The sequence below is a fragment of the Glossina fuscipes genome, unplaced genomic scaffold, assembly GCF_014805625.2.
Source record: "Glossina fuscipes isolate IAEA_lab_2018 unplaced genomic scaffold, Yale_Gfus_2 111, whole genome shotgun sequence".
Classification (NCBI taxonomy): Eukaryota; Metazoa; Arthropoda; class Insecta; order Diptera; family Glossinidae; genus Glossina; species Glossina fuscipes.
The window spans coordinates 2,877,964-2,901,495 of NW_023998454.1; the positions used below are offsets into that span (position 1 = coordinate 2,877,964).

The window sequence follows — 23,532 nt, forward strand, 5'->3', positions numbered from 1 at the left end:
AGTTCCCACCATCTCTTGAGAGATGATCAAAAAAATGATTGCAAAGGAGTCGCCGGCCTGAAAAAATCTTCAATTGATAAACTACGGCCATTGGCAATAGTTTCGCGTGCAAGCACAACATTCTGCTTTACTCTTTACACTTTGTGGCCTAATTTATAGGCGAACAGTAAAAATAAAAAGTGTTTACACCGATCCCGATTTCCACAAGACGTTCAACTGTTCGATTCTGAGGGTAATTTTAACGATTATTAAACCTATACAGAACGCGAATATTGAAAAACAAAATGGATGATTTCCGCACTTGCTTAAGGGTCAATACACCAATGAGAACGGACTTCTGTGCATCTTATATTTCTGGATTTGATATCAACAGTCGTGTTAAAGACTGAGTTGTGTCAGAGTTTCGTAATAAAATTTTTATCACCTAGATCATGTACAGTTTGTTTGATGACATTGCAAGTAAATATCGGGCAAGGACGTAGTACTGCATTTCAGCACTTCGGTACGTTTAAGTGAAAAATTCCAACTTCACGTCGAATAATAAAATAAAGAATATCGAATTTACTGGCTAAAATGACGATACATGCTTCGGTAGCTGTATGCACATTCGCGTAAAAGTAAATTCTTGATATAAAGTTCAACGATAAATGTTCAATTCTTTGCGTACAGAATACAATTAGGAAAAGTGCACAAATAAAATTTGGTGTGAACAGCATACTGAAAATGTCTGCTAACCAGATGACATGATTATCTTTAAAACATAGTTAAGACAAACTTTTTAAATTCACCTCGTTTTCTTTTAATGTGAAATGGAAACCGAATTGTGTTTTATATAAAAATCTCTTAGTTTTCTGTGAATTGTGATGAAATGACTTAGTTTTCGGTGAATTTTAATAAGTGATTCTTTTGATGAGGATTCTTTTTGACAGGTTTAGATGAAGACGGTGTTTCGCATAATCAATTAATAATTTTTTATAGTCCATTTACTAAACGTCAATAAGCTTTTAAATGCGTTATCGGGAATTTATTATCCGGAAATTCAACGCCGGTTCTTTGTGAAAAGCTTTTCCTTTCAATATATACTGTGATTTCATTATTCATTACAAATTAATATCAAACTTTTGCCGAAAAATATTGTCTTCGCCAGTATTTACACAAGCGTAGAGACGAAGAAAGAAAAGTGCAGGTTTAAAATTTGATTGGTTTCTGTTACTAGCAGAGAGCATTTTCTTCAAGCAACGGAAAACATTTTCCGGAAAGCAGTCTTATTCTGAACGCAGTAAATCTCCGAAAAGCAAGATTGTCGGTCTTTGATTGCAAAATTATCATTTATGAAAAAGTAGAATGTCCCAGACGTTTTAAGTTGTTATTAATATTTAAAGGTAGGGGAGACGACATATTCATCAAACGGATAATAATGACGTGTTATGAAAAATGAACCATTTACGTTCCTTAAAAGGCAATAACAGGATGAGCTGAGCGAGCCAAAAACAGCTGCGAATTCGCATAACCAGACATAGAATACAGCAGTTAGTAAATTGTTAGTCAAGCTTAAGGTAACGCTAAACAACATGTGCTTTCATCCACCCCGCCAAATTTCTTGAGTGTTATTTAAACATCTTACTAAGTTTGGCTATTGTATTGTAAAACTTGCTAAATAAAAGTAATTTTAAGTTTAATTTTCAAACATATTTTAAGAAACGTACAAAGGAGTTCTTGGCGGACGATCGCCACTAAATAGCACAAATCGCACAAGGCCATCAAACATGTCCGTTAGAGAATACATTTTTGTTTTGGCGGACGATCGCCGCTAAATACTAGAAGTCGCACAAGGCCATCGAAAATCCCCATTTGAGCATGCATTGTTTTTTTTTTAAGGCGGGTCTGTTTACGAACAGTCCTATGTATAATTTATGAGAAATTCGATATAGCCTCTGCGAAAGTTCTAAAGAATGGTTGAGCGAGCTATAAGGACCATGAAAAAATTATGAAAAATATTTTTCGACGGCGAAAAGTTTCATGTCGCGTTAACTATGCTCTTATGTATACGCTTTCTGTCACTTTTGCTCTTCAACGTGAGGCTTTGTACATATGTTTCTTAGAGGATGACGAATTTAGGCTAATTTAATAATTGATCTGATTCTTCCTCATAAGGACAATAGCGAAAAAATTGCAATTTACCGCTACCGTAACCCATATTCATTTGAAATTTGGTATAAATGGTAGGTTCATGTGTATGTGTTTTAAACGCTTTTGAAGGCAAGGCAAAAACAGTCTTGGTTAATTCTTCCTTTCTTTTAGCTTTACGCAACTGCGTAAATTATACCTTTGAAATAAAAATAAGAAAATGTTTTGTTGCTTGTTTAGTGTCAACGAAATCAAATTTGTGATGAGAAACGCAAATGATGGAATACCTGAAGATCGTCTCTTCGCATGCTAAGGGAACCACTAATATCATCGCTAAAACGTAATACTTCAAACTAAGAGCGGCAGTTGTGCCAAAGGTATTACAGGATAATTTGTTCAGAATGGCGACTCCCTTATAGCAAAATTCGTGCAGGAAGTGTTAAAAGAACTAGGGCGGAATACTTTACTATAAACGAATTATTTCTCAGATATTCCAACCGATGATTGCCCTATGTTTCGATTGATGACTTATTGCCCCTCTAAGTAGCACTTTTAATTCTTCTAAGGATATTAAAAGGCGATTCGATCCGTGAAAATCATTAAGAAGTCTTTCTTCTAGCGAGAAGTCAAATATAGTAATGTGTAGCGGTTAACGACGATAAATACTTTTAATATAATATCTTAGTCAAAAGAAAACTTTTCAAAATACTTGTGTTGCTATAAGGGACCAGATATATAGGAGCCTTTAAAAATTTGTATATAACAATGGTCTTGATTACTTTTTATACCCATCACCGGAGAACGAGGGCTCTATTCATTTTGTCAAAACGTTTGCAACGCCTAGAAGGACACTTCAGAAAATCCACATCACGTCAAATTTTGAATCGATTTAAGAATGTCCGTCCGTATAAAGTCTGTTGTAAAAATTCCTCTGTTGGCAAAAATAAAATTGTCGACTTCAAATGCGGCAGAAGGATTGCAAGTTCTCACACGCAGCTTAGTATTGAAAATGGGCTAAATTGGTCAAAGGACCCACAGTGCTACGTAAGGTGAGGAAATGTCTAGTTTTCAGGAAGAACAAAAAGTTCGTTTTTTGATTTTTACTTATAAACTATAACAAGTGAATGTATAAAAATTCGAACGTATATTTTCTGGGAGATCCTACAGTGTTTGTATAAAAATGGGAAAAACTGACTACCTCTATCCAATTTTATAGTGTAACAATAATTAACGCGTAGAAGCAAGTTTCAAATTTGGAATGCCCATAAGCATGTGTATCCGTTCGTCTGTCCATCTCACCACCTGCCCAACTATATAGCGTCTGTAGTAGACATCCCTACGTTAGCGGAAATGATGATATCACCCACACACTTGCACAAGAGTTTGGAGGGGACTTAAACTTTTCAGAGCACACGCTTACAACGACGACATGCCCATGCGACACGAGCTTTTATTTTGAAGATAGTATGAAAATTTAGTTCTTTTACTTTTTTGTCTTTCTTAGGATAACAATGGTGGCTATAACGAACTCGATTACGACAAAATGTAATTTCCTTCCTTATTATGTATTTGGTTTCCCGCCACATTGGAAATTATTCAACTAATCTAGCTTTTGACAAGATCCTTTTCCTACATTATAGATCCCATTATTCCAATTAAGTTGGTTGATCCTAAATTCTCATTTCAAGACCTCGTTTTACGGATTTCCTGAAATGTGCATTAACAGCGTAAAGCGGTGGACTAATGAGTCAGTTTTAAAAAATCTATGAAGTCTTTGGCTATCGATTACAAATGCAACGATAAAATTGATTATGAGGTGTTCTTCCATTGACAATTTCACGATCACAAATGAAAAAGTTAATAAAAAATGCTCTATGTGTGTAATGTGGACCTTACATATAAATCAATTTATATGCCACGCTCGAAAGCCGTTTTCGATCTTATACCGGTCGGATCAAAACGATATGTAAAAACGCAAGTATTTTGGTAATTGCGTTATTGGACCATTTTTGCTCTAACTTTTTATAAAGCTCTATATATATTGCTATCAACTTTTAGATGGGTGTCTGTAATTTTATACATTACACCATTTGTGACTCTTAATATGTTAACTTAGTGCGGTCGCACGTAACACGCAGAAGGGCTTAAGATGGATCCACCTTTTATTACACCGATCGATTCAGAATCATTATCTGCATTGTTTTAAACCTATCTTTCCGTCTAATGTCTGTCCATATAAATTTATGTTCAAGCTACAGGTCGCAATTTTTGAGATATTTTAATGAAATTTGCTTCAGTCACTATATGTATTGCTTTTAAAAATTGTTCGGATCGGTCCACTTTTTGGACCACTCCCCTTATAACGCCCTATTCCGAAAAGTCATTATATGGAAAAAAATTTTAATTTTCAAAATTTCTCGGCAAAAATGGCTAAGTGGTAGTATTTGACATTTTAAACTGGTATAAAAACTTTGAAACGGCTGGGGCAATTTTTGAACCCCCTCTCACCTACCGAAAATTGAAATTCCTACGACAAAAAGGTATAATTTTCAATGCTTAAAATGAAATGAACATAAAAATTAACCAAGTGCCAAGTTTGGACCATCTCGGCCAGTTTTTTAAATTCTACCCAACTAACGATTTTCACGAAAAATGATCCTTCTAAGTTTTCACAAGTGGTGATGTTCTGTCTAAGTTTTAAGAAATAGTGATGGAAATTGCCCCATAATAATATAGTAATTTCATACAAAAATGAACCCTATAAAATTTGGACCATCTACGCCTATTTTTGGATCCTGCCATATGTAAGGATTAAACTTTTACCACATTAGGTTGCATTTTGGGCCCGCTTCCCCAGAAATACGCACATGAAAAATATGCGTTCATATAGAAATATATAATGGATATAATTTTTGTGTTCTATAATAAAAATAAGCATGTGTTAGACAATATGATGTATGGTGCTTAATTGTCGGCCTTGCTTCTTGCTTAGGTGTTATTGGCTTAGTGAAATGCGTTGTAGTTGTTTTGATTTTGTATCAACTTTGGTATTCCGAAATAACAAAAAAACACTTCTATATTAATTTTGTTATAAAACAGGTTTGATGAGGACCGCAAAGTACGCAGAAAAAGCCAAAGGCTTTCTGACATTTGATGTTGCTCAGAATACGGCTATATTCTTAGCAATTGTCTCACAGAAACTTTTATTTAACTTGTGGATGTTGCAGAATCAGAAGAACGATCTACTATATTTTGGGGATGGGTAGAGCAGGTACATCCGGTTCAGTTCTTGTGTGGCATTCTTTATTGAGTCTTGATTTTGCATAATTTCAGACAACTTTCGGCACTTAAAAACATTGTTGAAATTTTACTTTACTAACCTTCTGCTTTGTTGTAAGCAATACATCATATGAAAGTGTAGGGCTCTGATTAGTGAAAGATGCGGGTTCATCTCCATATTTTAATTGTGCTTTAACACGACATCCCTCTTAAATGTAAGTTTTTACTTTATTTCTTCGCGAATGGATTTTCTGTGTAAAAACAGAGTAATGTTTACGTGCATACAGAAAGATGATTTTCTACGCGGCTTCGATTTTCCCTCGCGGTACATAGGTTTAGCGTATATTCAATTCTCACTTGGATATATTTATGGTCTTTTATTTTTCATACCAAATATTTCGAGCCCTCTATAAAATTTATTCAAGTGTTAATAATTCAGACGAAATAAAAAGAAAAATCAACAAATGTAAAAAAGCACCTCAACCTGCTAAGATAAATACACATAAATTTCAAGAGTAAAAAGTAGAAAAAAATGAAGAAAGTAAATTAAAGTTAGAACGAATGTTCACCAACTAAGTTCTCTAAATAATGCTTAAAGGAGAAAGTTCATCATAAAACTTTCTATCATTATATAATATTTAATACTGTAGTCGTGGATATCAGAGGACATCAAGCAACATTTTGCAGAATCAGATCAGCCTAACTGACGATATTGATAATATTCAGAGCAACATCTCCCAAAAACGTTTTAAATAATTTACAAGCTTAGCGATAAATTTATTATTTCCACAGCATTTTAAATAAAATTAGACAAAACGACTAAAAGGTAAAAATTTCTTTCATGCCGCTTAACATAGTCGGGAAAATTTCATCTTTTTTTAATGTTTTGCCTGTTTAATGCATTCGTATTCGGACGAAGCAAAAAATGGACTGAGCACAAATTGAGGTTAACCAGAAGCATCGTCTGACTAATTATGATTAAGATTAGAAAAATTTGCATTGCGTAATATTGCTTTTAAATTTGTTCTTTCCACCTGCTTAAAAAGCAAAGTTCTTTTTAGTTTTAGGACATGATTTAGAAACTCGATTATGTACGGGTTAGATTTGTTTTTAAATTTCTCAACTAAAGGTAGGCATAAGACGTTCGCTAAACAATACCTACTCCGCATTAGCGTACGACTGTAAGCCCATATGATCCATTCGTCTGTGGTATGTTGTTTGAAAGCCCGCCATCGCAAACATTTCGATAGCAAACTGAAATAAGTCCCAAGCCATCGCTGATGACTTTCTTGATAGTTCTAGGATTTCTGGGTAGAAAACTAAACTAAGTGATTTCCACAAGCCTCTTGTGAAGTCATTGTTACATCATCAAGAGATTTCTGCAGAAATCGAAACATGTTCAATCCGGACGTGGTAATGACCATGTATACGGTGAATAGTTCAAAACTTACCAGGCAACTCTTTAAATTTTTCGCCCCTCATTAAAGATGGAAGATGACGCCTTTTCAATTTATCAACTCTGGACAAAGAGGAGGTCAAGACTTCCATTGCATTATTGATAACCGATTGACATATGTGTTAGCAAACTTCCCCTGAATTTTAAATCATGTGGGGACTTACTTATGGGCTTTTACTTTTTACACATGCAACTTTTGGTTTAACAGAGTCAGTCTTATAAAAGTTCGCGGATCTAAGGCCATCTATATATGTGCATATAAGTGCATCTATCCTTCCCACGTGTTTCAAATTTCAAAAACTCTGAATGTTCAAACACTTAAAAAAATTGTTATATAATTCTTAGAAAATGGCGGCGCGATAGCTCTTGCGAAAAGATGTCCTTCCTGCAAATCGGTATTTTTTAGGAAATGTTGTTTAATATCTGAATGCTACCCTATCCATGGTCAAAAAAATGGGCAAAGTAAGAGCATTCTTTAAAAGTTTTGAGCGCTAACTTATAGTGAACATGAGTGATTTTATTTAAACTTAACACGTTTAAGAAAAAAAAAAGAGAAAACTAAAAAATACACATTTGTATTAGAATAAAACGCAAAAAGTTAAGAAAAAAAAGCAATGAAGACGCGACGTTTATTTATTTCCGTATTCTTTTCTTATTCTTGGATTTCATCTTATTGTTATTATTTTGTACAGTAGCAGGCAAGGCCACCGAAAGGAAGTTGATTTTACAATATCGCATTTATAAATTGTTAACTTGGGCTTATCTACTCGCACATGCACATCTATATATATATATTTTCTTTTACGCACCACGTATAAATTTGTTAATATATGCAAGCTGGTGACATTGGACGAAACTCATTTGGTTTTGAATATTTTTAATTTAGCAGCATAATTAAAGAAAAAGGATATCCGTGATTTTTCATTTTCTTAAACCGAAATTTTGAAGAAATTTATTAGAGAGCTTAAGAAAACACTGTAGAAGGTAGTGTAGTGCAAGAGAGAGAAGGAGAGAGACTTCAACTTAACGTACTCAACCCTTACCCTTGCCTTTGGCAAGCTGAAGGATATGATTATGAGAATGAATACAAATGTATATAAACTGTGAAGAAAAATACAGAATAAGAAAAATATTGTATATAAAAAAAAAAAAAGAGGAAAAAAAAAAGGAAAGATGAGTATGAAAACAATGTTTGTTTATTTTTAATTTGCGAATGCGGTTGCAAACAGTAAATTTACGCAAGCATTTTTGGACAGTAAGAGACTGAGATAGAATTACGTGTACGGGGTACTCCTGCTTGCAGATTCCTTGGGGGGTGATAGGAAAACAAATGTAAAATTTATTTAGACAAAACTTGAAAAATGTTAAATTCATTGTACGGTACAATGCGGTATAAAATAATAAAAACGTCTTTGTCAGTATTGTCCATTAAATAGAAAAAATGAATACGGAACTGCTCAACATCACGTCGTTTTACTGTCAATTGGCTGGTCAAAGTTTAAAAAAGCGTTAACTAACAGCAGCGGCTGTAAGAAAAGTATAGAGAAAGAAAAGACAACAGCAAAAACAACAATAATACAACAATGATCTATTGAGAAAACTTTGATAGTAATCACTCGAACGGAAACGTTTCACAATAGCTTCAATAAAAAAAAAGAAAAATTCAAAAAAAGGTAAATTGTTCATCTCTTGAAGACAATCTTTGGGTAATAGATGTGGCGCACGAAGAAACAGCGACAAGTGGTTGTGACGGGATATTTTATGTGTTAATTTTATTTTCTCAATTCTTTTCGGATTCGTTTCATTTTTTAAAAACATAAGGTAAGAATTTGTGAAATGTCTCTTCTTTGCTTGGAAGCACTGTCAATGACTAAAATTAATTGTGTTATTCACTACTTCCTAGGGTCACAAGATATATTAAATTTTTTCTATGCACATTTAATTTCTCAAAACGTCCAACATATTCAACTATACGAAAGGTGAATCTTTAAATGAACAACAGAGCATCTCAAAGTGTCATTTTAAGAAAATGAGGTTTGCGCCAAATATGAATCGTAACCATTGAGCCAGCGAAAGCTTAGGAACATTTTTTTGTTATGCTAACGGTTGTCACACGAATATTGTGGTATTTTCAGTCGACGCTGTATGTACGGGGGATATGCTTTGACCAATTAAATCCACATTCGATCTTAAGAACTTCTGTATTTATCTTCGTGATCAGTGGTGGCTTGCAGCAGACATTACACAAACGGACAAATGAATATGCTTACATCGATTGAGATGTTTATCCCGATTTAGGATATGTACTCTTTATAGGTCCTCTGTGACCAGCTTCTGGATGTTGTAAATGTTTTGTAAAAATGAACATATCGTTCGGTTGTCAGTATAAGGAGGATAAAATATATGACAATAGTGATGCAAATTTCTTACTTTTTAGTAGATAATACCGAATTTGCTGCAATTAAATTTCATCCCTAAAACTCAGCTAGAAATATTCGAGCGGATTTCATTTCTGGATCGGATTAAGCACATTCAGAATCTTAAGTACACCAAGTAATGAGTGTACGCGAGTATATCCAGGTATACAATAAGGCAAGAAAACACGTAGCCAGTTTTCATCATTCGGTGATAAGTAAGGAACGGCTTACTAACAAAAAAAATTATAATTTTTTGACGCATTATCGCATTCATGGTACAGCGTCTATCGAGTACATACTAAAATTTTGGATATGCTCGTTTTTTATCCTGTCAATCGGCCATTTTCTGACATCCATCTGATATCTGGTTTTAGCTCAAGAGCGAACCCTATTGAAAATTGACAGCGCCGTAAAGTTTGCCTAACTCCTCCCCATATAAGATATTATTTTAAAACAAAGCCAATAAAAAAAATTGCAGTTTTCGAATATTGATATGTACATTTGATCTCGCCTGGGCCAATTATTTGAACCTCTTCCGTTAAAACCGCCCCTACAAGGTATAAGCTTTTATAGAGCAAAAAGATCTAATTTTCAATATTTTATGATGATAATTGGTTCATAATAATAATTTGTTATAGAAATGAAATATCTCATATTTGGACTATGAATGGCTATTTTTTGCATCTTTTTTACATATAAGGATTCTTGCGAAGAGGCAACAAAATATAATTTTTGTCAGTGAGGATTTTTTTAAAATTTTATTTCGATCCCTTTTATAAAATGCCATACATGAAAAAAATGACTTGATATGAGTCCTGGTCGCAAAGTGAATGTGTCGAAATCAAAACTCACTAAAATGTTGAAAGCGCATGCACGCAAGTTGATATTGAAAATCAGTAAAGTCGATCAAGGGAACGATTATAAAGCCGCATAACATGAGTACACGTCTGCTTTCTGCGTTCTTTACTAATTGCCCATAAGTTGCAGGAGAGGCAACGGAACAAGTTTCAACGTTTATTCTATGGATGATCCTACCGCACTCGTACGAAAACGGAAAAGTCGATCACGGTCCGCTAATATTATAATTTTATTGTTTTTGGTTTTTCTCGTTTTCGTCTTTGTTGTCATTTGCTTCGATATTTATGTCATTTCTACGTGCAACGTTTTTATTTTTGTCTTTACGTGTCTGTTCAGCTATAATGTTTTTTGTTTGTTACATTTTCTGGTCTTCTGTCTTTCCTATGGGAATAAGCGCCCGCTCTGCAGTTCGTTTTCCTATTGTTTCCTTGCTTTGGGGTCAGGAGGCTCGCCTCACAAAGCCACGTATGCCTGCGGGTGTATGATGGACTTTGTTCATAAAGTCGTTGGAATTAAAATTTTCTCAGGAGAGAGTTAATTATACAAAAAGGAATTGACGGATGGCCTTCCCTTTGGCCTATTAATTAATAAACTCTCTTGAGAATTAATACATGCAAAAATTAAAAAGGGATTTGACGGAAAGGCTTTTTCCCCTTTTGCCTTATTTTTACTTTTGAACATATGTCACGAATGCCTGCGGGTAACGGTGGTAATTGATCAATGGCGCCGTGGAGGCCTTATGGCGGAAGCGAGCGCAATTTTTACCCTTTTTGAACGCATATCGTTGATCAATTTGTGAGTCCTGACTGCTTGGGTGCGGCCCTTCGGGGAGTACTCGTGGTGGTTGTGCGTGGAAAGTTCCTAGCCAAAGTGGAACAATTTGAGTGCAGCTAGGCCTCACCACTGACCAGAATGGGGTTTATTGTTCCTTACACAATAAACCGTTCTGGACTCTGGTGTTATTTAGGCCCCTACTCTGTGGGGATTGTCTAACTCGCCAGGGGGCGTTGTACGCTTAAAGTGGCTTGGGCCACCGTAGGGTTAAGCCTTTCAGGCGGGAACCTACGTTAAACCCTTGCTACAAATTCTGTTTCCTTGCTTGTTTTATCTCTTACTTCAATTCACATCTTTTCAATAGCCACTGGATCCTTTTTAATATTCCTGTTTGCTTTTTGTTCTGCGTTTTTCAACACTGTTGGAGCTAAGTGCGGTGGTCAAGTCTTCTTAAACGTCATCTGCTCTGTTCGTCCCTTCTCTTGATAACTTTAGCCATTTACTTTCTGCTTATCGCATTTCTTTTTTTCGATCTTAGTTGTGGGAATTAATCTCTCCTCTTTTCTACTCATTTTTCAGATGTTACGTCCTCGTTGAAATAAGATATAATTTTTGCTGTTTTTCATAAGTCAAATCAATGAAAATTTGCCTTAAAGGAAGTGGAATAAGTTATTTAATGGTCGGAATTACGCAACTACAAGACTTTTGCGTCGCAGCATTATATATTCAAAGCTGGCGTGAATTGTAATTCCTTGCGTAAGTGGTATAAAACAGGTGATAATGGAGTTTTGGACTGTTATTGCTGCTATAATAAGGTCAATTACAAAACTGTGAAAGAACCTCAAATTAAAATATTGACGAACTCTATCGATTCGTAGAGGAAGTTAGCAAACTATTTGTGTGATAAGAAAATTTGATTTCGTACCTACCAAGTTAAACAGACCAGAAAGAATGACAGTAAGAGACCTCGACCGTTCTACTCCAATTGGTGATATCAAAGCCGATCTTGGACAACTCAAAGTGCGCATTGTCTACAACGTATGTCATAGATTTACTAAGAACCCATTGTTCATATTTTATGTAGATTGGAAGCTGGTGCAGATAATAAGAACATTTACAACTTGAAACACTTCAACAATGCTGTCGGTAGAGTTGAAGTTTCTATAAAACCAGAGACGTTCCCCAATATCATCGATGTCAAAATTTTACACAGACAGCAACTTACTGTTCAAAGCAAGTCAAATGTGTTAAATGTGTCATGTCAGCAGCTTCTTAATAAGAAACTTCAAAACTCCACTGCACGCAGATTAACGCAAGATAAGCATAATAATATTGTTAAAAAAATCTCAAATCTAGTTGCATGCCATCTAACTGATTTTCCCAGAAAATAAATATCCGAGGGAAGGAAAAACGAAGTGGATATTCATGGCACGTCATGCAGTTGCCGACCGGCAAAAAGGATTGGTGTAAAACACATTAATAACGGTAACTTGCTTATATAAGCGGAACATTTGAGCAGAAGTAGTTATTCGGAGCAGAAAGTTTCAGTTAAGAATGTGGTCAAACTATATAAACTGTAAATAATCCCGTCCTTAAAGAAATTAATTGTAAATAAAACCAAAATCTGCTGATGTGAACCTTATCAAGCAAAAAATTTCGTAAAAATATATATTTCTTCAATCAAGAAGAATTCCCTTTCCTGAATAGATGCGACTACTCATAATATTGAAAAATCTCAATCTTTTTTCAAAAATTGAAGAACAAGTCAAGTTGACAGACAGTCTAATCAATATGATGGCACCCCTAGTTATTAAACTATGCAAATAACTCTCCGAATCGCTATATGGAATGCCAATGGGCTTTTCAATCATACACGTGAAGTAGAAAGTTTCTCTCTTCAAAATTTTATAGACATTCTTCTTGTCTCAGAGACTCATTTCACAAACCGTTCTTAATTCAAAACTAATGGACGTTATTTAATAGCCGCCAATTACTCTGGTAATAGAACTCATGCTAATTCCGCGATTCTAATTAAATCTGCTAATGGATATAAGATTCAGAATATATTCAGAAAATCATTTTTACAGGCTTCTTGTATCAAAGAGAATTGCAACGGATCTGATATTTCAATTTTCCTCCCCGTTTTTCACTAAACGTGGTGATTATAATGATTTCTTAAAGAAATTTGATGCAAAATTTATTGTTGTAGGTGACTCTAATGTTAGTGGCGGAAATCTAAATTCAACAAGAAGGGAGTCTTGTAAATTTACCCACAATACGCTATTCTTTTTTACTCACTAGAAGCACGTGCCAGACATTGAGCTGAGGAAAATTCCTGGCTTAAAATTTAATCCTGTTAAATATGGAGTCATTAATAACAATTTACATATCAATCTAAGTGTGGAGACCTCTTCCGTACTTGATAAGGCCGTAGAAGATTGTACAAATTTTATTCATTTCATATCTACTCCCAGAAACTTTGATGATAAATAAGGCAAATGATCGGAAACGAGAGGAGATTAAGAAGATAATGGCAAAAGAGTAGTAATTCTCCAGATAAAAGGAATTCGAATAGAGCTACATCAAGCGACCGATCAGGTGAGTTCATCGTTTAAAAGACAGCTTCGGAAATTGGGGCAGAATCGATACAGAGAAATTTGGAACTTTGCTTTAAAGGAAGCTTTTGGCCTACCAAACCTGTATCAGTTGCTGAAGTCAAAGAAAAAGTAAGCAAACCAAATCCGCGAATTACTATCGTATAACTAGTGCAAGTCAATGAAAATGTCTAGAAATAAACCTAATAAAGCAGAAAGCTTACTAGGAAGACTTTCTAAAATATAGAGTGAATATATGTACACAAACTACTCCCAGTTCTAGAAAGAAATCTAATTATTCGCGCTGATCAGTTCGGTTGCTGGCATAAACACAATACCATTGAACAATGTCATCACGTCATCTCGTACATCAGAGAAGCCATTGAAATTAAAGATTATTACGATGGAGCGTGCCTAGACGTAGAAAAAGAATTCGTTAAGGTCTGGCAAGATGGGATACTTTTCCTTTTTAAGAAATTTCTTCCAACTCCTATGTATTTGCTGCGCAAACCCTCTTTGTAAGACCGTCTCTTTTATATTAAAGTTGAAAATGATAAATCCAATAAGACCGACAGAGGAGAGCCACCAAGGGATTGTTCTTAGTCCAATACTCTGTACAATTTTGACTTCAGACTTTCCGATTTTTGACAAAACTTTAACTGCGACGTATGCTGACGACACAGCGATCCTATTTTCCTACTAACTACAAATTCATCTCGAAAAAATTTAGTTTTGACTGAATAAATGGATTAAATATATAAAAAAATATAAAATAAATGCTGAAAAATCTACATATTACAATTAAGCTAAATAAAGATTTTTGTTCTTTACTTTTTTTGAGAAGCTTTAACGTATCTATTAACAACTTTGTTAAATATCTTGGTTGACATATTGCCCAAAAATTAGGATGGAGAAATTATGTAAAAGCTAAACGCCTGCAACAAAGTTACGAGTAATTTAATTTCGTTTTTTTCACCTTTTTGAGGTTTTATGCGTACAATGGTTTAAAAAAGTAAAGTAGTAGTAAAAAAAGAATCTTTGTTTGAAATGAAGGACTTTTCTAAGGCATATTTCTGTAGATAATAATGTGAAAAATATCAGTACTCACATGATGTTGAGGTCACTTACGATATATATACTAAGGAAAGTCGTAAAATGGGCTAATTTATAAAATATAAAGGAATACGAGCAGCGCATGCCATGGAGTCAACCACTAATCGATATTAAGGCACAATATCAACGCCATCGCTTGAAGAAAAAGAAAGAGTCCCGTTAACATCTTTGACCGGCTATGAAAAGTGGAGTGCTGTTAAAAATTCTTCGCCACTGGCTAAAAACCTAGTGCATCATAAACCATCACTTTTCAGTCAAGGCAAAGCATGGGCTCACATAACGATTCGTACACTAGAAAAATTAAAGCAACTGTAGCGATAACGCAATTAATGATTCCTTTTTTTTCTAAACTGTTGAATAAATTTTTAAAGGTTTCTAATGAATAAATAAGTTTCGATAATTATAGTATTTTCATCAAAAATATTTCAGAAAATAAATTTTAGGACGATATAAAAGAAATCGAGAAGCTGTAAGAAATGAAACGATCTTTCTTTTATCCACAAAGTTGTTGTTGTGTGATCACCTCCGCACCGCAAACTTGTGAACGACAAATGCCAAATACTTTGCAATATTATTCCAGAAGTGTTTGCTGAAATCTACAATTTTTTCTGGTAAACTTTAAATTTTTCTCATATAAAACCTAAGAGTTGAGGAAGTATGTGAAAAAAACGTCAATTAAGGAAAAAATTCGAACTTTGCCCGAACGAGTTAAAAATTTGTTGGTTTTGTCCATATTATCGAATTTTTCACGAAACCACATACAGAGCATAACTTCCATTGTTCAAGTAAGTAGAAAAGATTAACAATGTTACTTTTACCTAAGGATAGGGTATAACATGTATAAATGTGTTAAAAGATAGTAAAAAAAAAAATTCCTATTGAACAACACCTGAACAACACTCAATTTTGGTAAAGAAAAATCATAAGGCTCTGTTCATACTAGCAAAAAAAAAAAAAAAAAAAAAAAAAAAACCAATTAATTGTCGCTATATGAAAATTGTTTTCATGTTCCCCTTCCTTTGAAAATGTATTAACATGAAAACAACAAGAATTCTCTTAACCAGCTTCCTCATAACGATATGCTTTAGTACCTAAAACTCATTTAGTTACAAAAGAAAAAAAAAGTTCGTCCCAGACTAATTCATCCGGTTCTATTAATGGACGGATATGTATGAGTGTATAAGTGAACAAATTTCATGTAGTCGTAGATTTCATGTCATCGTGTGTAGATAGCAAGCACACTCGAATAGTTGCTATGTTATCTGATCAATTTGTTTTGTTTTATTGAATAGTATACCACAAAACAAAGTTTTCTAATTGTTTGCTGTTATCTTCTAAGGAGAAAGAAAGAATGGGCGAGTTATAACCAAAAGCACAATGAAATAAAAAAAAATATATATTTGTTTTGATACCAAGATGAATTAAAAAGAGCCTAAAGGCTTGCAAAGAGATTCTTCAGACATGTAAAAAAGAAGAAAAGAAAAGAATAAAAAATCAAAATCAAATTTCCTTAAAGTACAATAACTTGCAGTAAACAGTTTCATCAGCACTTTTAATTTGCTAGAGACATGCTATCGATATCTTAGGTGAGCATTAAGACTAGCTCTATGTACGTAAGGAGTGCACATAAAAAACCAATAAATTTGAATTTTCGGAAACAACGCATATGCCACCACTTATATACATATGTGTGTACAGTGGCATATGTGTATGTTTGTTAACAAAATCGCACTTAATAATAGCAATTTTCTATATGCTGTGCAAAAAAAGGAACAGCAAAAATAAACAAAAACTTGAAAATCATTTGGACTGGAAGCAAATCGACACGTATTTGCCATTTTATCAATAAATATTTTGTGCTCCAAGTTTTGCTACAAACAGGGTTACGGCAGATGTTACAGTCAAAACAAATATTTTTAATATGTAATGAATAAAGGGACGTTCTTCAGAGTTGGAGATCATTAATAGTAACCTCGTGGCATTAACAGTGTAAAAGAAAAAATCGAAGAAATAACTTTAGAAGGTCAGAAATTTTGAATACATAAAAAAGCTGTGCGCATAAATGTATATATAGCAGTAATATTTCATAAATCTTTTCCATCAATAAAAGTAAGTAAAGAAAGAGAAGTAAATGAAGGCGAATTTTGTGCACCCATCGCCTAAGCGTTAAAAATTGCAAAAGTGAGAAACTATTTTGAGTGTACATGATTTAGATATTGATGGCAAGTACACGTTTCAGTTGTTTAAAAGCTGCCGTTCAGGGTAAATCAAAGTGCAAAGAGATGGGTTTCATTTAGGATATGATCTTTTTTCCGTTTTTAAGTGAAACCGAACAAAAAAGTAGCCGAACTTAAGTAAACGATTGAGTTGGCCGGGAGTAGGAATGCAGTAAGCTATGAAACAGTTATTGCAAAAAATGTTAGCCTTGAAAACGATGAGATTCGTATATGTTCGCCCGTCTCCGGCAAAAACAACCTAGAAAGTAAAATATTTAACTTGTGCCGTGATCTTCTCTCCAGATTGGCGAGTATTCTCCAGACCTTTCCACTTTAATTAGCACTGGTTCAGATCAGTGAAGTCATATTTAACCGATCGACGGTTATGCAACTTTGAAGGGATGTGTGAAATTAAGTCAATGCCTATTTCACTTCGAAACAACGAAGTTTCTAACTGAAGAGCATCCGCAAGCTATCCTATGGCACAATATCATAGATAGCAATAATGCTTGTGTCAATTATTAAACTTTGTAACAAATGTTTTTTAATTAAATTTGATTTTTATCAGCAAATGTACAGAATTTATTTTTATACCCACAATATATATATATATTAGGGATATCTGCGGGAAGAAGAAAACTCACTATGCACTTACGTATAAAAATTGCAAAATGTTATAGATCAATAGATTGTAAGTTATAGATTTTTACACTTTGTGAGCGGATTATTCCAATTTTAAAATTTGGCCCCTGATCGTAAACTAAGAATATATTTTAGTATCTTCCGCCGATTGTTGAAGTTAACAGTGAAGAATTAATAGCAAATGGACAGTTCTATCTCAATATATCTAGTTGCGTTCGATGGTGCGCGTATAAAGTGTAAAATGCAAGGGTTAACGCATCGGTTTTCAGTTTGCTATCCAAACTTTTCCACTTTACTTAATTCTAATAGACTTACTTAAACCGCGGCGGCAATTAATGAGCAAGTAAAACACCGAAGTTCACGTTGGGACAAAAGTCTTCATTATTCATCATCTGAAACACCAAAAATCATGAAAGCTCGCGTATGCTTTCAATAAGTGTGCAAAGTAATAATCGGACCCATTTATGGCATACGTTAAAATTTTTTAACATTTTTCGAGGACGCTTTGTTTTGATGCTCTTGTAGTTAATTTTTTGTGTAAATTGCGAAGGGGGACAGACACATGTCCCTTGGGTTATTAAAAGTAACCATAAACTTGCAAACTGTTAGGCATGTTCTACAAACGTTTTTCAACCGATAAGCGTGAACTCTACACAATTGTCTGCGAATATGAACCAGTATCCGCTTTCAATCAGAAGCCTCGCCGGATATAATATTTCGGCACTTAAATGAGTTTTAAGTGGTGATGGTGTTACCAATAAGGCAATATTTCTTAAAACTTAGATTTCAGTACTAACAACGTATACAATATCGCGAAGTTTCTAAGCAACCTACAAGGCCTTTCGGTAATTCTATTGACAGCATAGAGCTGCAACTAACCTTGAATGATCTTGGTAATATTTCCACCAAATTTTAGACCTTAATGTAATTTTTCACCTACCTTCATCCTAAAATTAAGAAAGTTACCGCTTGTTACTACCACATATATAGAGCTTGGCTTTCATGAGAAACGTTATATGGGGAGAATTCCGAAAAATAGATCTACGCAGGTCACACTTATCATAGAAGAAAAGGTTAATTTTTGCAATAACGTCTACTCGCGTGAATCCTTTTCATAAGAAACATGCAACATTTTTTTCTTTTACTAACTTTTAGGGGATGTAGGTGTAAAAATTGCCCGATCCAATCGATTTTCATTCGTTTTTAGGGTAAAACTTGTCAATATGCCTAGTTCCTCAAAATAGCTCAAAAATTGCGATCAGTACGCCATGGCCATGGAATGGGTGGAAACGATATATAGGGTATATTTGGTATAGGGTATAATAATAAAACCTTGAAAATAGTTGGCTTATGCATTTTTATCGTGCCTTTAGAGAGGCCCTTTATATTTAATCTCCTCCTTTTTGTCTACTAAAGATTTCTCATCGCTTTTCAATCGGTGCAGTAATCAGCCGTACATTAATTCTTTATAGAATCTCTCGTTTATTTGTGGGTCTTGCAAATGGCACGAGAAAACTAATATGCTTCCATTCGGCACTAGTGGCTATAAAAAAAGAACGCAACGTGTGCTTATAAACACATTCCGAAAATTGTTGAGGTAAGCTATTTAACACTAAACAGAAACGAAAATGAAAAGAAAAAATCAGTCGCTTTTTTTTTACAAGAAACAGGACTTGGGGGTTCGGTATACAAATGCGTTTATAAGGCATATGACGGTGTCAAACGCACATAAGCGCTCTGTGTTTATGTATGTGAGGCTGCATAAAGGACTTTTTAAAAGCATGTATTATGTATTTATGGATGGGTCACGCGCTACATTTTATACATGCTGCGTCTTTTTTTGCGGCAAAATTATAAAATTACTATCTTAAATTGTTTTAAGGAGAGCTTTGCTAGTGTCGGCGGCCTCGCTATCACAATGAATACGCATTCTTTTATGAAAAAAAAAAGATTGTTTCTGTCCCGAAAAAGCAAAGTTGAAGTATTCAAAGAATTTGCTGACGTGAACATTTTTAATAATAATTACGATTTTTTTAGCTTATATGAAATATTTTTAAATTTTTTGCTAAGCGTTATAGGGTAGTAAATCTTTTATGGAAATTTCTGCTTCTGGCCTATTCAGCAAGTGTCGGCCGGTATATAGTCTGCTACCTATACTTTAAGCCTACAAAATAAAGAAGATTAATTTAAAATTAAGAATTGCTTTATTGTTTTCAAAATATTCTCCTTTATGACTAATAGACTTTTGCGTATGATCACTTGTCATGGCATAATTTCTACTACGATTGCTCCAAAGCATGATTTTGCAACGCATAAGCGACTTCTTCTGACGATGAAGATCGTCGTTCATCCAATTCATTCCTGATGTTCGGGAACAAGAACAAGCCTTGGATGCCAAATCGGGACAGTAAGGCGGATGACCATTAATTCGATGTTTTGACTGTGTAAATAGTCGGTTGCTAGAAGAAATATGTGAGAACTCGTACTAATTTTCTGAGGAACGATTCGTCGGTGCTCATTCTCTTCACCCTTTCACCAACGACTTCCGGTAAACTTTTTGATGGCTAAGTGATTACGCAATATGCAATATATACGCGGAGGGAGCTACTGTGTAAGATTGCATCAATCTCGCAATATGTCCGATGTCGATTATGTAATATCAATAATTGATTTTGGGTGAACTTCACGAGTTTCGTTCATGGGTGAACCACGTGCACGATCAAACTCGTTTCGCATCGATAAAAGATGGATCTTCATCGCCAAAAGTGGAAGTTAGTTGATCGATGCGCTTGCCTCTTGGTTACCTGCGCCGCGCTCAAATCAGAATATGTTCAAAGGAAGGGTATGGTCAAACATGCTAAGCTTACCAGTGGAAACGTCAGGTAGCATTTAAGAACAGTTGGTGTTGCCAATATATTAGCTAAGTAGTTGATATTAAAACATCCACTACAACTTCTCCCTCGTAGTTTCGTTCTCTTTTATGCCCTATACCAATTGCGGTGCAGGCTACTTTAAGTGTATGAACACCAAAAAAATCTTAAGACACACCCGGCTCTTGTCATACGGATTAATTTCGAATCTGTTTCTGAATCAATATAATCATGGTGTCCGTCCAAGTATTTCTGTTTCCAGTCAACAGGTGGCAACTTTTGATATAGTTCGACGAACTCTGGTACACTGATATGAATTAGCCCGAAAATGAGCTCTATTGAAAGTGATTTGCGTCGGCTCCTTTTGTACTCTTCATAAATGCTTTTTCTTGAAAATGCCGCTACTGAGACGCTCCTGCGAAAAGTAAACCTTTACGTGGCAAAAAGCTCTGATTTTTAATGTGTTTTGTTCCATAATAGCAATTTAATATTAAAATTAATTCCACAAAATTTAGACAAGGATGGCCTATTTTTTATATAAAGTTTCTCATGAAAGGTAAGCCGTCTATAATTTTTGCTTTTTATAACAAATATATGGATATAAGAATGATGAGAAAATTAAATTTGCAAAATTTAGATTTCGTCAGTTCACATTTTGATTCGTTAACTTTTAAAATACTTCATTGGAAGGCGAACCACTCGCTTTTTATATTCATTCAGTAGTAACAGTTATTGATATTTGAAAAAGTTCAGCATGCAGCACAACATTATTTTACGAAAAGTAATTCAAATGTTTTCTCTTTAACAGTACCAAGTGTTCACAACCAAGTTTCTCTTCATTTTTACAAAAGCATACACTTACTTCATTTTTTTTCCATTTGTACTATTACATTCAGTCTTAACCGTTGCATTTTTGGCATTATTATCAACGCCGTCATTTATACTGCTTCTACTATCTGTCACCGTAGACGTTTTATCGACTGCCCCATTGGTTTTGCTTTTGGTAATTGGTTGTAATTTATGTACTATGTTCATAAACATTTTAATAACCAAATGCAATTATATTAATAGAAGAAAAATTTTATTAAATACAAGATTTTGTTTGTTAACGAAGAATTCCCAACATAACAAGAGCAAGAATTTTATATTAAATGCACAATGTCCGCCGAATTTTCGGTGCTCTGATTTCATTTAATAGAATAATTTTTTTTGTTTTACTATTTGGAAAATTTATAAACTATATTTTATTAAAATTAAATAAGCAAAAACAGTTCCTATCGAAAACACGATTAGAAAAATGCGCAAAATTCACTTTGGTGGTTTATGATAAACAGCTGCTTTATTCTGTCTGTTTACATTAAAGCAGTGTTGTCAATTTTCGGGGAAGCTATTAAACGCGAAATAATAAGTAATATCGTATATATATAACTCATATAAGCGTTTCTCGCTTAACACGATTAATTCGAGAAATGCTGTATCGAACACGTATTATTCGAAAATTAATGTCTTTTCATTTAAACTAGAACATTATAAAGAACGATACAATTTAAACTTATATATAATATAAATAAAGGAATGGGTACTGTGTTATATCGAAACCAAGTCATCAGGTGTAAAATTTTATGATGACATATTTATTATGAAATTTTGTTTCAAATTTATATATAAATGGAAAAGTTTATTTTTATAAAAAAAAAAATTTGAAATTGAACATTATGATACAATACAAAAAAATAAAAAAGTTTTTAAAAAACATTGGGGACGAACACAAAATTAATTTGCGTCAGATGTTGCAGCAATCTATTTTTTCTTAAAACTTTGTTGAACCTTCTTTTCTCAACAATGAAATGAAAATAAAAGCAAAAAAAAACAATTGAAAGCAAGTATGAATACTGTAGACGGGTAAGACCTGTGCCAATTCGCCTAGTGCAATTATTCGCTGATTTTTATAATAATATATCAAAAATTACACATTATTTTCATACAACGGGATACTTTTCATCAAAGTCCACAAATTGAAGTATGTCAAAAACATTATATAACCTGAATCAAACTTAAATTACTTTCCAAAAATTTTGTTATTCTTCAATCACATATTTTTTCCATATAGGGGCTTGCTTTTTATAATAACTCTTACATGTTTTAGGGTCTAAAAAATAGACCTACGCGATACAAACTCGCTACTGTTCACTTTTTTTGGTTAATTTGTTAATATGGATCAATTTCCATCATAAAATATTAAGAATTAAACTTATCTCTGATGTGCTTGCTTTTCATGAGAAAAATAGACCCATGTGGTTCAAATCTGATCCACTTAATTTTTATGTCAAATTACTATGATGAACAAAACAAGCAATCAATTTTCATAACAAAACATTGACAATTACGCCTTTTTGGCATATAACGGTTTACATTTCAGTGGTATCCAAAAATTAGACGTACGTGGTGCAAATTCGGTAAAGTTGATTTCTTTTTCAACCCAATGTTATGAACCAATTTTCACCACGAAATATTGAAAATTACACCTTTTTACCAGAAAAAGATTCAATTTTTGTAGGAGAGGTTATATGAGAGGAGGTTCAAAAAATTGCCCCAGCCAAATCAAATTTTTCATACCAATTGAGAATGTCCAACTACTATCATACACCGAGTTTTGTCGAAAAATTTTCTAAGACTTTATATAGAGAGTGCTCGAAAAAGTGGATCGATTCGAACCATTTTTTATACCGTTCGTCCTTGGGTAAAAAGACATCAGCGCACCAAATGGCATGAAAATATCTCAAATATTGCAACTTGTAGCGTGAACATAATCTTACATGGACAGGCGTCACGCAAACAGGCGGACAGATAGGCTTATAAAATAGATGGGTCTATCTTATGCCCTTCTGGGAGTTACACACCCCACACACACTGTAGCACAAGTGGTGTAGGATATAAAAATACATATTAGATTTTTTGAAAATGTGTTGTATCGAAACCGTGCTTTGCAAGTACTGTGTTAAGTAAGGAAGGCCTCTATCTAAATGAATTCACATTTGGCGCTAAAGATACGTAACATATAGACCTTCTGCAGACATTTCTCTTTTTCCTTTTGTTAATTTCTCCCACTTCAGTATTTTTGGTATTTATATTGAACGTCTGACTGCTGCTGCTTTGTAACAAAAACATTATGCATTGTAAAGACAA

At 34.0% G+C, this 23,532-nt stretch overlaps 1 protein-coding gene across 2 annotated transcripts in view; it reads right to left on the reverse strand.

The window, feature by feature from the left end:
• Positions 1-21,586, reverse strand: part of LOC119638918 (serine-rich adhesin for platelets) — a 57,334-nt gene extending 35,748 nt beyond the window's left edge. Inside the window, exon 1 of one of the 2 annotated variants that reach the window (XM_038036025.1) lies at positions 21,209-21,586. In XM_038036025.1, coding sequence (XP_037891953.1) covers positions 21,209-21,387 — 179 coding nt within the window. In that variant the 5' untranslated portion in view covers positions 21,388-21,586. The remainder of the gene's footprint in view (positions 1-21,208) is intronic. The other variant, XM_038036028.1, reaches the window with a different exon arrangement.
• Between the last annotated feature and the right edge of the window lie 1,946 nt (positions 21,587-23,532).